General features: G+C 43.5%; 1 protein-coding gene across 9 annotated transcripts in view; it reads left to right on the forward strand.

Moving 5' to 3' along the window:
• Window positions 1-13,770, forward strand: part of PPIP5K1 (diphosphoinositol pentakisphosphate kinase 1) — a 1,319,084-nt gene that overhangs the window by 1,206,856 nt on the left and 98,458 nt on the right. For all 9 annotated transcript variants that reach the window (XM_086958191.1, XM_086958195.1, XM_086958197.1 and 6 more), the window contains one exon: window positions 4,267-4,404. In XM_086958191.1, coding sequence (XP_086814317.1) covers window positions 4,267-4,404 — 138 coding nt within the window. The remainder of the gene's footprint in view (window positions 1-4,266; window positions 4,405-13,770) is intronic.

A 13,770-nucleotide genomic window follows, 5' to 3' on the forward strand; every position in this document is an offset into this window, starting at 1 on the left:
TGATGGACGCAAGTTCGGGAGTGGGATAATTCCAATTATATGTACAAATGGCGTACCTATCACATGATTGTAAGGCCATGTCACATTATCATGAAGTGAGAATCATCGTGCCCTAACAGAGTTAAACATGGTAATTCCCAGAGAGGAACCTCGATACGGGGTCACATAAGTACCTGCTGAGGGATGGTAGTAACATACTGGTTATGTGACACGCAAGTGTATCGCGATTGGATTCAAGAACATAAAAACATATATGATATAGCCCACCAGGTACCTCCCGTATGTGCCATAGAGCTGTGTTGCAGAGAGGTGTTCTAAGGCCACGCCCCTTTTTACACCTCTCTGCAACGCAGCTCTGTGGCGCTTAATGGAGGTAGCTGGTGGGCTAGTTGCACCCCAGGGACCCTCAGGATTCAAGGGGAGTTAATCCCCGAACTTAAAACGCGCCCCTGGGTGCGTTTGCATAGTGGTGAAGGGAGGGGACGGGGCCTGAGGTGATGTGTGCAAACACGCCCTGTGGCGCTTTTTAAGTTGAGGAATTTTTTCCTCTTCAATCCTGAGGGTCCCTTGGGACCAACTAGCCCACCAGGTACCTCCAGTAAGCGCCACGGAGCTGCGTTGCAGAGTGTTGTAAAAAGCGGCGTGGCCTCTGAACACCTCTCTGCAACACAGCTCTATGGCACATACTGGAGGTACCTGCTGGGCTAGTTGGCCCCCAGGGACCCTCAGGATTGAGGAGGAATTAATTCTCCAACTTAAAACGCGCAACAGGGCGTGTTTGCAGACATGTCCCCTCAGGCCACGCCCTCTTCCTTCACCATTGTGCAAACGCGCCACATGGCGAGGTGTAAGTTGGGTAATTAATTCTCTTTCAATACTGACGTTCTCTGAGGGCTAGCTAGACCAACAGGTATCTCCAGTATGCTCCAGGGAGTTGCGTTGCAGACAGGTGTTTAGATTCCGTGCCCCTTTTTACACCTCTCTGCAACGCAGCTCTGTGCCACTTACTGGAGGTACCTAGTGGGCTAGTTTGACCCTAGGTACCCTTAGGATTCAAGGGGACTTAATCTCTCAACTTAGAACGGCCACAGGGCGCGTTTACACAGTGGTGAAGGGAGGGGACGGGCCTGAGGTGACATGTGCAAACACTCCCTGTGGAGCGTTTTAAGTTGTGGATATAATCCCCCTTCAATCCTGAGGGACCCTGGGGGCCAACTACACCCCCAGGTGCTTCAGTTAGCGCCACTGCGCTGCGTTGCAGAGAGGTGGTGCAGGCTGTGCCCCTTTTTACACCTCTCTGCAGTGGCGCTTACTGGAGGTACCTAGTGGGCTAGTTGGACCCTAGGGACCCTCAGGAATCAAGGGGACTTGATCTCCCAAATTAAAGCGCCCACAGGGCGTGTTTGCACACGTCACCTCAGGCTCTCCCCGCTCCCTTCACAAGTGTGCAAATGCACCCCGTGGCGCGTTTGAAGAGGTAGTTTTAATACCCTGCCCTATTATTTACTAGGGACTTACAGAGGATGTCATGCTAATCACAGGGGTACCCCAACGCATAGTGTTCCCTAGTGTATATAGGTGTTTTCACTGTATTCTAATTGTCTTTTAGCATACCAGTGGCTCTAGGCCTGGTTAGTCAGAGTCAGTTCACACCAGTACCCATCTGAAAAAGTTGTGGGCACAGGATGATTTTGTAACAAGGCCTCTTTCTGCTCCTCTGTTGGTTCTTTGTGCACATGTCTTTATTCTTCCTGCACTTTTCTTAGTCTTTGAGGACTTCTGTTGCTTCTTTCTGCATTTCTTTTTTTCCTTCTGTGCGTTTTTTCTTCTTTCTTCACATGTCCTATCTCTGTAGGCATAGTTAGAAACTAGCATTTTAAAAACCTTTGAAATTCACAGAAAAAACATAGGTTTCAGTTACGTTAAAGTTAGAAATGAGCATTTAAAAAACCTTTGAAATTCACTGAAAAAAACATAGGTTTCAGGCACGTTATAGTTAGGAATTAGCATTTAAAAAGCCTTAGAAATTCACTGAAAAAAACATAGGTTTCATGGGGGTTATAGTTAGCTGGACATTTCACTCGTACAAAACCATTGAAATTCCCCCGTTATAGTTAGTTCAGCTAACTATAACTCGCGCGCCCGCAATGCACTGCTGATGACGTCACATATTACAGCACTCATGACATGGTCAGTGAAATCACTCACAACATCACAAGGGCATTCAAACAAACCTCCTAGGAACGGTGAAGATATCTCTCTCTCTGCATATCTGTCTGTACCCGACTTAGCATTTTCTGACAATTACTTAAAGGTTAAACCTCCTGATCTGGTTAGTGATGCAAAATGCAAGAATTAGCATACATATTGTGTTGCACACTCACTAAAATATGGTAATAAAATGTATTTTTTGAGCAGATGATATCTCTAATAAAGTAACTGTTACGTGATACATTAATTCAATTAATGCAAATTGAAGCACGTGTTTAAAACATGAAATTCAGTGGGGACATGTAAGGAGAAAACTCAAAGCGCATGTAACACATTTGGCTCCATTGCTGGACTGACACACGCCTTCGCACCAGCAAAGAGGCTGGATGCTGTTTGGATTGATTCAAAAAATCCAAACAGTATCTGGTGTGAGGAGTCTATAGTCATTTGGATTTTTTCTAAGCCTCCTTGTCCGGGATGCAGATATACACATGTTTGTGCCCCTGCAGGAACCTGGATGCCGTTTTGATCATGGAAAATGCCAACTCTGATACTAGGAAAAGAGGGTGCCAAGCGCCCCAGATGTAATGCTTTGTCACCACCTTGACCTCAAATTGGCATTATTATCTAGGCAGATGGATTAAACCTGAAGGTCTCCCAGTGCACGTGGTGAAGAGATGCCATAGAAGGTCTCATGTCCATCTTTGGGACTCAATCCTTTTGAACTTTGAAAATCCTAGTGCAGAGGAATGAAGTAGACCCTGAGTGTCTGCAGGTGACTGATACCATCACCAACCCTTCTTGTACCAGGTAGGTATATGAGCCTTAAAAACCCTTAGAACTTTTATACGATAAAGGAATCAAAATAAGTTGTTCTTAGCTGTTGGTGGGTTCTTAGTTAAAAATAGAAAATCACTAAACAATGTAAGAGAGAGAGAAAGAGAGGGAGATACACACATGGCACTGCTGAGCTCGAAAGCTATTTGGAATTTTTTAAAATAACTTTTTTAATTAAATGTTGATGCACAGAGGTAGAACAACAACAAACATTGCAGTAGATCACAATCAATAAACAGAATTATTCTAAATAACAGGCTACAGTTAATAGGCTAGTGAAGTCCGTAGATTCTCTGTGCATTCGGTGTATGGAGTGGAGAATCATCCCAGGCGCTTTCAGTTCTGAGTGTCTATAGCACCTAAACGGTGGGCTCGAGATTCGTCAGTATTTATTGCTGTAACACTGAGACTTCTACACTACTCTTTCAGCTGTCATGTACTGATCCATGCCCTTAAGATATTTGCCAGTTGTCGGTAGATCTCGACCCCATAAATGACTAACTGTGACTGAAAATTATTATAAGTTATATGTGGTCTCACATTGCTTTCCAGATTTAAATATGATATGGACAGCAATGATAGTGTTCTCAATACTGAATAATGTGGTCAACTTGATTTTGTCAAATGTGTCTACTAAAAAATATATGTTGAATTTGAAACCTCCAAGCAATTTCCACAATCGGGTCTCAGATCACAAAATGTTAAGAATAAATGGAACTTCCACTTATGGAATGGAGCATTTTTATATTTCTATATAGCTTCGGCTGATTCTAGGCCGATTTAGTAGGGGGTTTGATAGATTTGTTAAAGGAGTAATTTAAGTTAAGATTGATATAGCAGTTCTGCATGAGCTGCTGGGATAGAGTGGACTCACTTTTTCCTCAGGTAAGACATTTCTCCTTGTTTGTACTAAGGTAATAAATTGCAATGTTAATGACAGACCAGAAGTAGTTGAGTGTTCTTTACATCTACAACAGTTGTTGAAAAATTAAGGAGTTGAAATATACCAAATTGACATTTGCATCGTGTCAGTTGCAAAGCTATTTTAGTACTAAAGCTGTTTCAAACAAATCTCTTCTAACATCATTAACATGTCGCAAATATGCTTTTTTAATGTGAGTGCTTATTTTTGGTAGCCCAGGAGAAGTAACTTCCCTTTGACTACATTCTTTGTGCAGTTTCTGAGAGCTTTCTAAATGTTGTGTTTTGTTGTTATAGGATTTGAAGGCTGTTCCATGGTACCGACAATCTACCCACTGGAGACACTTCATAACTCGCTCTCCCTTCGGCAGGTGAATGAGTTCCTGACCGCTGTGTGCAAAAGCTGTACTGGCTCTCATTCAAGAGGCTCCATGGGTAACAATTTGTTTTTCACTGATTTAAATATATACAGTGGTTGTGTATTTTCTGGTTGAGGGACCTCGTATTCCTTTTCATTACTGTAACCTAGGTATGCCAGAAAAGGCGAGATAAATTACTCTTTTTTAAACTGTAGTCTGTTTTTATCCTAGAGCGGCTTACCAAAAGCCTACTTAACAAACTAATCCCTTGCTTTGTGCTAGTTCGAGTCCTTATTTCCAAATGTTCATGTTAGTCCATAGAGAAATTGGATGATTGCGTTCATTTGTGCAGTACTACAAATTAAATTGTATCAATACGATTCTGAGTGTGTCCTTTAAAAAGCAAGCTTCTAAACCTTAGGATGATTTTGCATGTGCAACTTGTACATGCCCTACATAATCGTTCGATACTGAATGCACATTGTTGCCACGTCTAAAGAGCTGCAACACTTCCTTCAGGAAAAAGGAGCTATGATCAGCTCATCTAAGACAGTACAAAAAGAATCATTAGCAAAGCCACTAAATCTGGCTTTGATTTGCTAACAAATGCAAACAGTGTGTGTGTGTGCTGTTTTCTGCATGTGTTAATACATTAAATTACGCTTACTAGCTTTTCCTGAGACTGGTTTAAATCCTCACTCAGACATATAGACCTAACAGACTACATTGAGGTTTTATGTCAATGTCCGCTCCCTGTGATGTGACGGAGCTAGCTGTCTCCCTTTAGAGTTCTGCAATGGTCAGTTTTTGCCAGTTCTTTCGACATACGGCAGAATGTTTTGTAAATATTTCTGATAAATAGAACTATTTATCTGAACTAACCCAATATAACAACACAGAACATGGATATTCATTTATATACACAGCAGTTGTTGCCTACAAGCGCACTAAAACAAATGTGATATTCATAAAAGTATCTCCCTATGTGGCATTATCCTGGAACACATTTCAACTGACCTGTTTTCCTTCATCATATCTCCACATTGTTAGAGCTCCCTATCAAGGAACTGGCTTGGCTATTCTAATTTTATTTATTTGATTTCTACACTACTCCCTTTATCTGTTGATTTTGTCTATTGATGTTCTTACTTTTCATTATCTATATATTCACTTAGGTTTTTGCAATTGCAAACCATACGATTCGCAAAAATCATCTGTTTGTGATCGCAAATTGGCCTTTGGAGATGCATGAAAGTGTTTCCTATGCGCAATTTAAGAATTTGCAGTTATTTGCGAATTCCTAAATTGCGATAGCATTTAAGGAATCGCAATTTGCGATTCCTTAAATGCAATACTAGAAGCACTTTCAAATAACGATTTTGCTATTTGAGACCGCAAATTACAGACAAATCAAACTTATCTGTAATTTGCTAAATCTTTGAAAAATGCACTAAAATGCATTTTTTAAAGTTTCAGGTTACACACACACATGCCCTTAGGGCATGTGTGTGTGCAACATGGGTGCACATCACAATTTCAGGGGTGCAACAGGGTGTAATTTTGGCACCCTTGAAATTGCATGAGCAATTTGCGAGTACCTAATAATAATAATAATAATACTGAGGTTTATATAGCACAATCAGCTACCTCACAAGGAGGTGTCCCGGCGCTCAGTAAACATCACGATAAACTGAGTAGTAACAGGGCGGCTTAGAAACAGATTACTGATTAAAAAGCCATGTCTTTAGCTGTTTCCTGAAGACGTGCTCAGAGATTGCATTACGAATAAAAAGTGGAAGGGCGTTCCACAATTTAGCAGTTCGCGACGAAAAAGCTCTGCCTCCAAGGCGAGCCTTAGCAAAACGGGGGACAGAGATCAAGTTCAGAGCATTCGAACGCAGAGGCCGTACCTGCCTATAGCTTTAAGATAGTTTGGGTACTTGCCCTGCAGAGCCCGATAAGCCAATGTCAGGGCTTTGAAATCAATCCTGGATGCCACAGGCAACCAGTTAAGACGGCGCAGATGCGGGGAGATATGATGTTTAAAAGGAATATGTTGAATCAGCCTTGCCGCCGCATTCTGCACTATCTGTAATCGCTGAATCGCATACTTAGGCAAACCAAGATAAAGCCCATTGGCGTAGTCCAGCCTAGATGTTACAGCGGCCTGGACTACCAGTTTTCGACAATCTTCTGGCAAAAGATCCAAGAACTTTCGAAGGTTTCTAAGTTTAGTAAAGCAGCTCGCCACTATCTGTTGGATATGGACAAAGGAGAGATCAGCATCCCATCTCACCCCCAGATTTTTGGCACTAGTGCTAGGGATGGGCGGGCCCCATTTCGGTAGGCCACCAGAGATCAGGCGAGGGCACAGGCCCCTTTCCAAAGAAGATCACTTCCGTTTTCCCTGCATTTAATTTCAATTTATTCGAGTTCATCTAGATGGCAATGTCACGAAGACAGCCCTTAAAATTACTAAAGGCCTCCACTGTTGGCTCTTGATAGGAAAAGACCAGCTGTGTGTCATCCGCGTATGAGATCGCTTTGACACCCCAGTTGGCTATTAAAGGAAAAAGAGGGGCTAAATACTAAGCATGGGCGAATTTTGCGAATCTGGCGTTCGCGAATTTGCGTATTTGCGAACTCGCAATCCGCAAAATCCGCGAATTCTCGCGAATTTGCGGATTTTTTTTTTGTGTTCGCAAGGGTTTCTGCCAGTTCGCAAGGGTTTTGTACCAGTTCGCAATTGCGAACTTACTTTTCGGCTCGCAACGGTCGCGACTATGTTGTTTCATCACAGGTTCCCAGCACCCTCTGTTTCACCACTGCCACCCTCTGTTTCACCCATGCCACCCTCTGGTACATCAATGCCACCCTCTGGTTCATCATCACTGTAGATTATGGGGGGGGGGGGAAGCAAGCACACCTGCCCTGCTTCAACTGACATGAATTAATTTGGGGTTGATTTATTAATGTGTCACTGTTTTAAAATTCCAGTCTGGCACCTGCTTCCTTATCTGTAATTTGCTTTCTGTTGCAGTGCAATTTTTTATTCCAGGACCTTTGTGGCCTACTTGTAGCTATTCTATGAGCCTGCTGTGAGGGTCAGAGCAGGGTCATACAATTGTTGCAACTAGCAACTGAACTCTGGAGGGGCCCCAGCCAGGTAGCACTACAGGGAATGGTTACTATTACTAATGATGAGTTTGAACTTTTGCACCTGCTGAGTGCTTTCAGTTTTGCAAAATTCGTTTTTCTGCAGAACAGCAACTGTAATGCCCCAAACAAACATAGGCAACTGAACTCTGGAGGGGCCCCTCAGGAAGTACTACAGGGAATGGTTACTAATGATGAGTGAACATTTGCACCTGCTGAGTGCTTTCAGTTTTGCAAAACTCATTTTTTCTGCAGAACAGCAACTGTAATGCCCCAAACAAACTTACTTGTGAAAGTTGATTTCTAATCCAAAAGTGATCCAAAGAAAGTCAAAAGGCCTCAAATCCAAAAAAGTGCAGGCAAATGTCAACCTGAGGAGTTATTCTGATAAAAATCATTTTCAGAAGGTCTATGCTGCTTGCTCGTGGATTTCTTGTGCAGAATTGCAAATTTTGTAATTTCGCGAGTGCGAGATTGTTGCTGCCCGCCGCACCTACATGTTCGCAATTGCGAACTCTGGCGATGCGTCGCCAAACTCCCGCAGGATCCCGCAGCAAGATCCAAAATGGCGCAGCACTCGCAAAATATCGAGAAAAACAACTCGGCAAACGCTGAATGACGGTAAGTGAACGCCGCACGCCGCAAAATTGTATCACCAAGAAAAAAAAATCCGCTGCGTGCGAATTTGCGGATTTTCGGTAAATTCGCGAGCGTTTGCGGATTGCGAATTTACCGAAAATCCGCGAGCGGAACGGATTTTCCGCCCATGCTTACTAAATACACATTAAAAAACAAGGGGCTTAGATCAGACCCCTGGGGAACCTCACACCAAAGAGGTTTAGGTGTGGATGAAAAGGGGTGTAGGGCGACCTTCTGCGATCGGGCGCTCAAATAGGACTGCACCCAGGCACACACCTTCTCGCCCACACCAATATTTTCCAGTCTCGCAAATTGCGCATGCAATCTCCCATTCATTCCTATGGTCCTGTAGGCCCATAGGAATGACATTGCGAGTCGCAATTAAGGAATGTTTAGGAATCGCTAATTTTATAGCGATTCCTACATGCAGAGGCTTTTGCGATTCCTTAATAATCGCAATTAAGGAATCGCAAAAGCCTACCTTGATGCATGTGCCAGTTAATATATTAATTTTCTGCGTGATTTCCCATTCCCATATTACCGCAAAGTGCTACTGTACAATGTTAACACTATATAAAACCTTTCAATAAATAAATACTTAAATAAACCAATAAGGCCTCTGGAAAACATGCTCAGTTAGGCAACATTTACTGTTTTTTTAAACATGTTGCAGCCAAATGTAAAGTAAATAGTATGTTTTGCTATTATGCTACTAATGCAATGTGCTCAAATGGAAAACATGAAAGCAGGAAAGGTTCCCTTATACAAACCAGTTCAGAGCATTGATAGCATATCCACTTTAAGGCTCCAGAAGATAGCGCTATCCCATCATGACCTGCAGTGAGACGTGCATTTTGATTTTTTGGAGCACAGAGGAGAGGCTTACCAGTATGTTCAGCATATTGCAGCGGCAGTGCCCTGGGTTACACTGTCTCTGGCCATAACTGCATTGGTAAACAATTTGATGGTCTTGCCATTGTGCCAGTTCACCTTTTAGCTCCTAATCCTACCCGATGTCCTTGTGAGACACTGGTATTCTGAAAGAGCCTACTAACTGTCTCACAATGTGAATTTCACCAAGCACCGAACTGGATCCAGAAACTTTAAAACACTTCCCTTGCTCTGCGTCGGATCCATCTGCTCCAGTATAGTGTCCTAGCCCCTTTATACCTCCTCAGCGAACTGATGTCTGTTTCTTTCTATGCCCTCGAATGCAGATCCAAAGCGAGCAGTGCTGTCCGTTGACAGACTTGCCCTCGTTTTTTCATTTACAATTGCAGTGTGCATATAAATGTGCCAAAACTACAGGGTTGAAACCTTGTAGTGAATGTCAACGACACAAGTCTTTCAAAGACACTTATGAAGTCTGCCTGTGGTGGCTCGGCACCACATACGACACAAAGTCCAGCTCTTGTTGTGGCAAATTGAACCATAAGGCCATTTGAGACCACACCACTAAGCTTGCCATCGTAGAACTCCAGAAGAAGTTGCAAACGTGGTCCTGGACCCAGGTGAGGCCATGGTCATGCTCATACCCCCAGTAACCTTCCCAAGAGTTCTCCACATAGAGATCCTGGAGTTAAAGTAGATAAAAGAAACATACCAAACACAAGAAATCAAAGTACGGTTCACTGTCATACCACCACTCATGTCGCTTGGACTCATGTGACTCACGGGGTACCTCTAGGCCTCGGGCTGCTCTACAGCACGGATTCCACAAGTCCCTCCAATCAATCTTGATGTCCCTCAGTGGACATTTATCTGAAGGAGGCAGCAGCTTTCATCTTAGGTAACTCACTGGACCCTTTTGGGAATTCACATGCCGACCATGCCACTCAACCTCCACGCAAGGTCTAACCAATCCTCGATCATGGCCCCACCGGCTCCAGCCTTGCGCAACGTCCGATGTCATCCGTGGCACAGAGACCAATACCACTCTGGCGTGGACACCAATGCCACAGCTAGAGCCTCTATGCCAGACCCAGATCCAATAGTCTTACCAGATTTGGAAGCTGGACCCTCACGATCTTTACTGTGTTATTTTACATTTTCTATTGTGGATACACAGTTTTATGATCAGGATTTTGAAGGGGATACTTTGTATGATGAGAGAGAACCTGCAAAATGCCAGTGGGTTGGATATGTCCCCTGAAATTTACTTAAACTCGCCTATTCCTATGCCCACTGAAGAGTCCGCATCCTTTGCAACAGTCATCAGGAGGGCAGCCAAATTTCATAAACTCAACTTACCGATGCAAGAGGCAAGGACCAACATGTTGACTGAGGTTCTTGACCCGGCAGCTACCACTCACCACCTCTGCTTCCTTTCAATGAGGCCCAGGTAATTGTACTTGTTGGCACCTGGGTGAAAGCAGGATCTTGCCCACAGTTCTATTGACAGGTGGCAAGATGACATAGGTCTTCCCCCGGGGACCTAGACTTCCTAATACATCATCCCACCCTCGAGAGCTTGGTGCTACAGGTATCACCTAGCCACCAGGACCCCAACTCTTTCCCATCATTCCACCTGACAGGTAATCCAAATGATTTTTATGTTTTATCCCATGACAGTCTTCCCTGCTATCAGTCAATACTTCATGCCTCCTGGGAAAACATTCACACACCTTGTGGGACAATGCAATAGATGTATTGCCAACCGTCCCTCAGGAAGTCAGACAATACCCTACACGGTTGGATCCTCGACGATCATTTGGCTGCGGCTCCCCATTATGTTATTTTTTTGGGGCAGGTGGGGATGTCGTCCAGCCTCGGGAGTACTTCAGGTTTTCTCCTGAAACAAATGCTTACAATTCATTAAAATAACCAGGGCAGCATCCTTACCTCGATGCCTTCCACAAAGAGATTATATGTGGTCCATTCTCCAGCGGTAGCCAGAACTTCCAAAACTTATTATCAATTCCTTCCAAACTCTTAGGCCCAGTAGATACTGCATTTATTTATTGATGTAAACAGGCATTCAGATGTTGGTGTTCGTAGCTTCAACACTGCCTGAATTTCATTTTCCATAATTATTTGCAAAATGAAAATGAGAGTAAAACAATGCTGACCTTCGTGACACTCAGCAGTTGTGCCAACAATCAAAGAAAAGACTCGCAGTAATTGACCTCAAACACATCGGTCTTCAATTAAATGGATTCTGTTTAATTAAATGGATTGACACCACTTACGTTACAGTGTGAAAGAGCAGGAAACTTGGGTAACCATACTTTGTCAAGGGCTGATTGAATGGAATTCCATGGTCTTCAAAGAGCTCCCAGCCTTCCGAAACCATGGGCCGGTACAGCTCCTGCCAGGCCTCTTAAAATGCTCATGTGAATAGTTGAGCACCGTGATGCCCTCCTGGAAGTCCACGGACCTGCAATGGTATCATAGGTCACTGCTGGAATTAAGCAGCAGCCAATGCTACTCTGGAGAAACCCTTCTGAGTTCGCTGCCTAGCGACAGAAGAAGCTGAGGTTTTTAAGCATGCATGTTTAGACTCCTAAGTCTGATAGTGATGCCCTAATATGCTGGCAGAAAAAAGAGACCGAAGCACCAGGTCTGAATAGTGTGCAACCCGGAAGAAAAAAAGATGTGAATTTAAAATATGTGTGTCCGACTGTTTGTTTTCTCATACATCAATTAAAATAATAAATACAAACTTCATTTAAAATACATAGAATAAACAGGTTTACAAGTAGGAATACAATACTTAAGACCTAATTAAACATAGAATTCCAAAACGAACATTCACATTAGGTTTAAAAGGGAGAGCTCATGCCAAACACTGGCTGCATTGATCAATTTCCTTCGTCTATGCCACAAAGGAATTAGGAAACATGAGACGGCAAAGACAATAGGGGGATGCGTATCATACTTCAACACTCTAAGTGCTTGTGCGCACTGTCAAAAACCTAGATTTCTAAAAATTGGAATCACCCAGTGCTTACGTGCAACCTGATACGCTCGGCAGAAGAAGAAAACATGTATTTCATTTTCCAGGCGGAATTCACAGGCAGGGCACTCCTTACTCTTGTTTCTATCCCATTTACTGGTGAACACTCTAAGTGGAAGAGTACCCAATCTCAATTGCATATACAATTTCCTAGCGAATGCAGGATATATCAGATCTAGGAATTCTTCCTTTTTATATTCTACTTTAACTTGAAGGAACTCAGTGGTCAACCTGCCCCCCTCAGAACTCGCATGAAGGGATGCTAGATTGAAATTCCTGTAGTGGCGGACCTTTAGTTAGCTCCGGGCAAACTACATCCGGGGTTTCCCAGAGCTCCGATAAACCTATACTACAGCTGATTGACTTTATATGGGTAAGCCACCGGATATTCTTACTTTTCAGTAGATCTCAAATCTTCCTAAATTAATTTTTGTAACAATCGAGTTCCGGCACAGACCACAATCTTTTCCAGTACATTAGAGGGTGTAATGTCATAACTTCCTCAATAGGGAGTAGCCCTAGATCCATGCGTAACGGTACAAGCGGGGTGCTCACAGGAAGACCCAGTATGTTCCTCAAAAAAGCGTGTTCTACCTTAACTAAATTGGGGGATTTCTGGTAACCCCAAAGTTCGGCCCCATATAGTGCTGCTGGCTGTACATTATAAATTTCAATAACTGGAGCCGCAGGCTTGAACTCAGACTCTCTGTGCAATTTCTGGATCCCCCCCTCCACTTTTGTTAACTTGAGTGCTGCTTTTGCCAGCTGCAAATCCCATTCCAGGTGTTCTCCCAGAGTAATACCCAGATATTCATAGGTCTTTACTCTCTCCAATGAGGTTCCACCCAGAATGGGGTTCGGGCGCGTCTGCCTTGGGGGGTTGAAGATCATAAACGTAGTTTTATCTAGGTTTATCTCCAGTCCCCTTGATACACAGAAGTCGGCAAAGCCATCCAAGGTATGTTGGATCCCCGTTGAAGTCTTGGACAACAACAAAGTGTCGTCCGCAAACATCAGAGCCGGCACCTCGGGCATCTATATTGATGGCTCCAAGAAGATGGGCAACTAATCCATTTATGTAGAGGCAAAACAAGGTAGGTGCCAGCACACATCCCTGGCGCACCCCTTGATTCATGGGGAAGCGGGCTGACAGTTCGCCATACTTCCCGCACCTTACTTGAGCATAGGTGCCACTATGGAGCCTTATTAAAACATTAAGAAGATGACCAGGCAGACCAAGTTCATGAAGTACCCTCCACAGTTTCTCCCTGGGTACCAGGTCAAATGTTGACCGCAGGTCAACAAACATCATGTAGAGGCTGCCACACTCTTCAATCACAGTTTTCCAATATAAGACCTGGAGTCTAAATAACTAGTCCACGGTTGATGTACCCTGCCTAAAACCGGCCTGGAAAGGAGATAGAATCTCATTTTCCGCCAACTAACTCTGTATTCTATCTAAGATAATCCGTCCCATCAATTTTTGAGTTACGTCTATCAGGCTGATAGGCCTGTAATTAAACGGTTTGAGGGGGCAGCCTTTTTTTTGATGGGAACTATTTTGGCGCTAAGCCAAGTGTACGGGGGATCCATACCATTTAATATGGCATTATAAAGAACACATAGATAAGCGGCCCATAATTCACTTGGCACTGAAAGTGTAGGTAGATTCTCACAGACAACACGACCGCC

The sequence above is a fragment of the Lissotriton vulgaris genome, chromosome 2_1 (assembly GCF_964263255.1).
Source record: "Lissotriton vulgaris chromosome 2_1, aLisVul1.2, whole genome shotgun sequence".
Classification (NCBI taxonomy): domain Eukaryota; kingdom Metazoa; phylum Chordata; class Amphibia; order Caudata; family Salamandridae; genus Lissotriton; species Lissotriton vulgaris.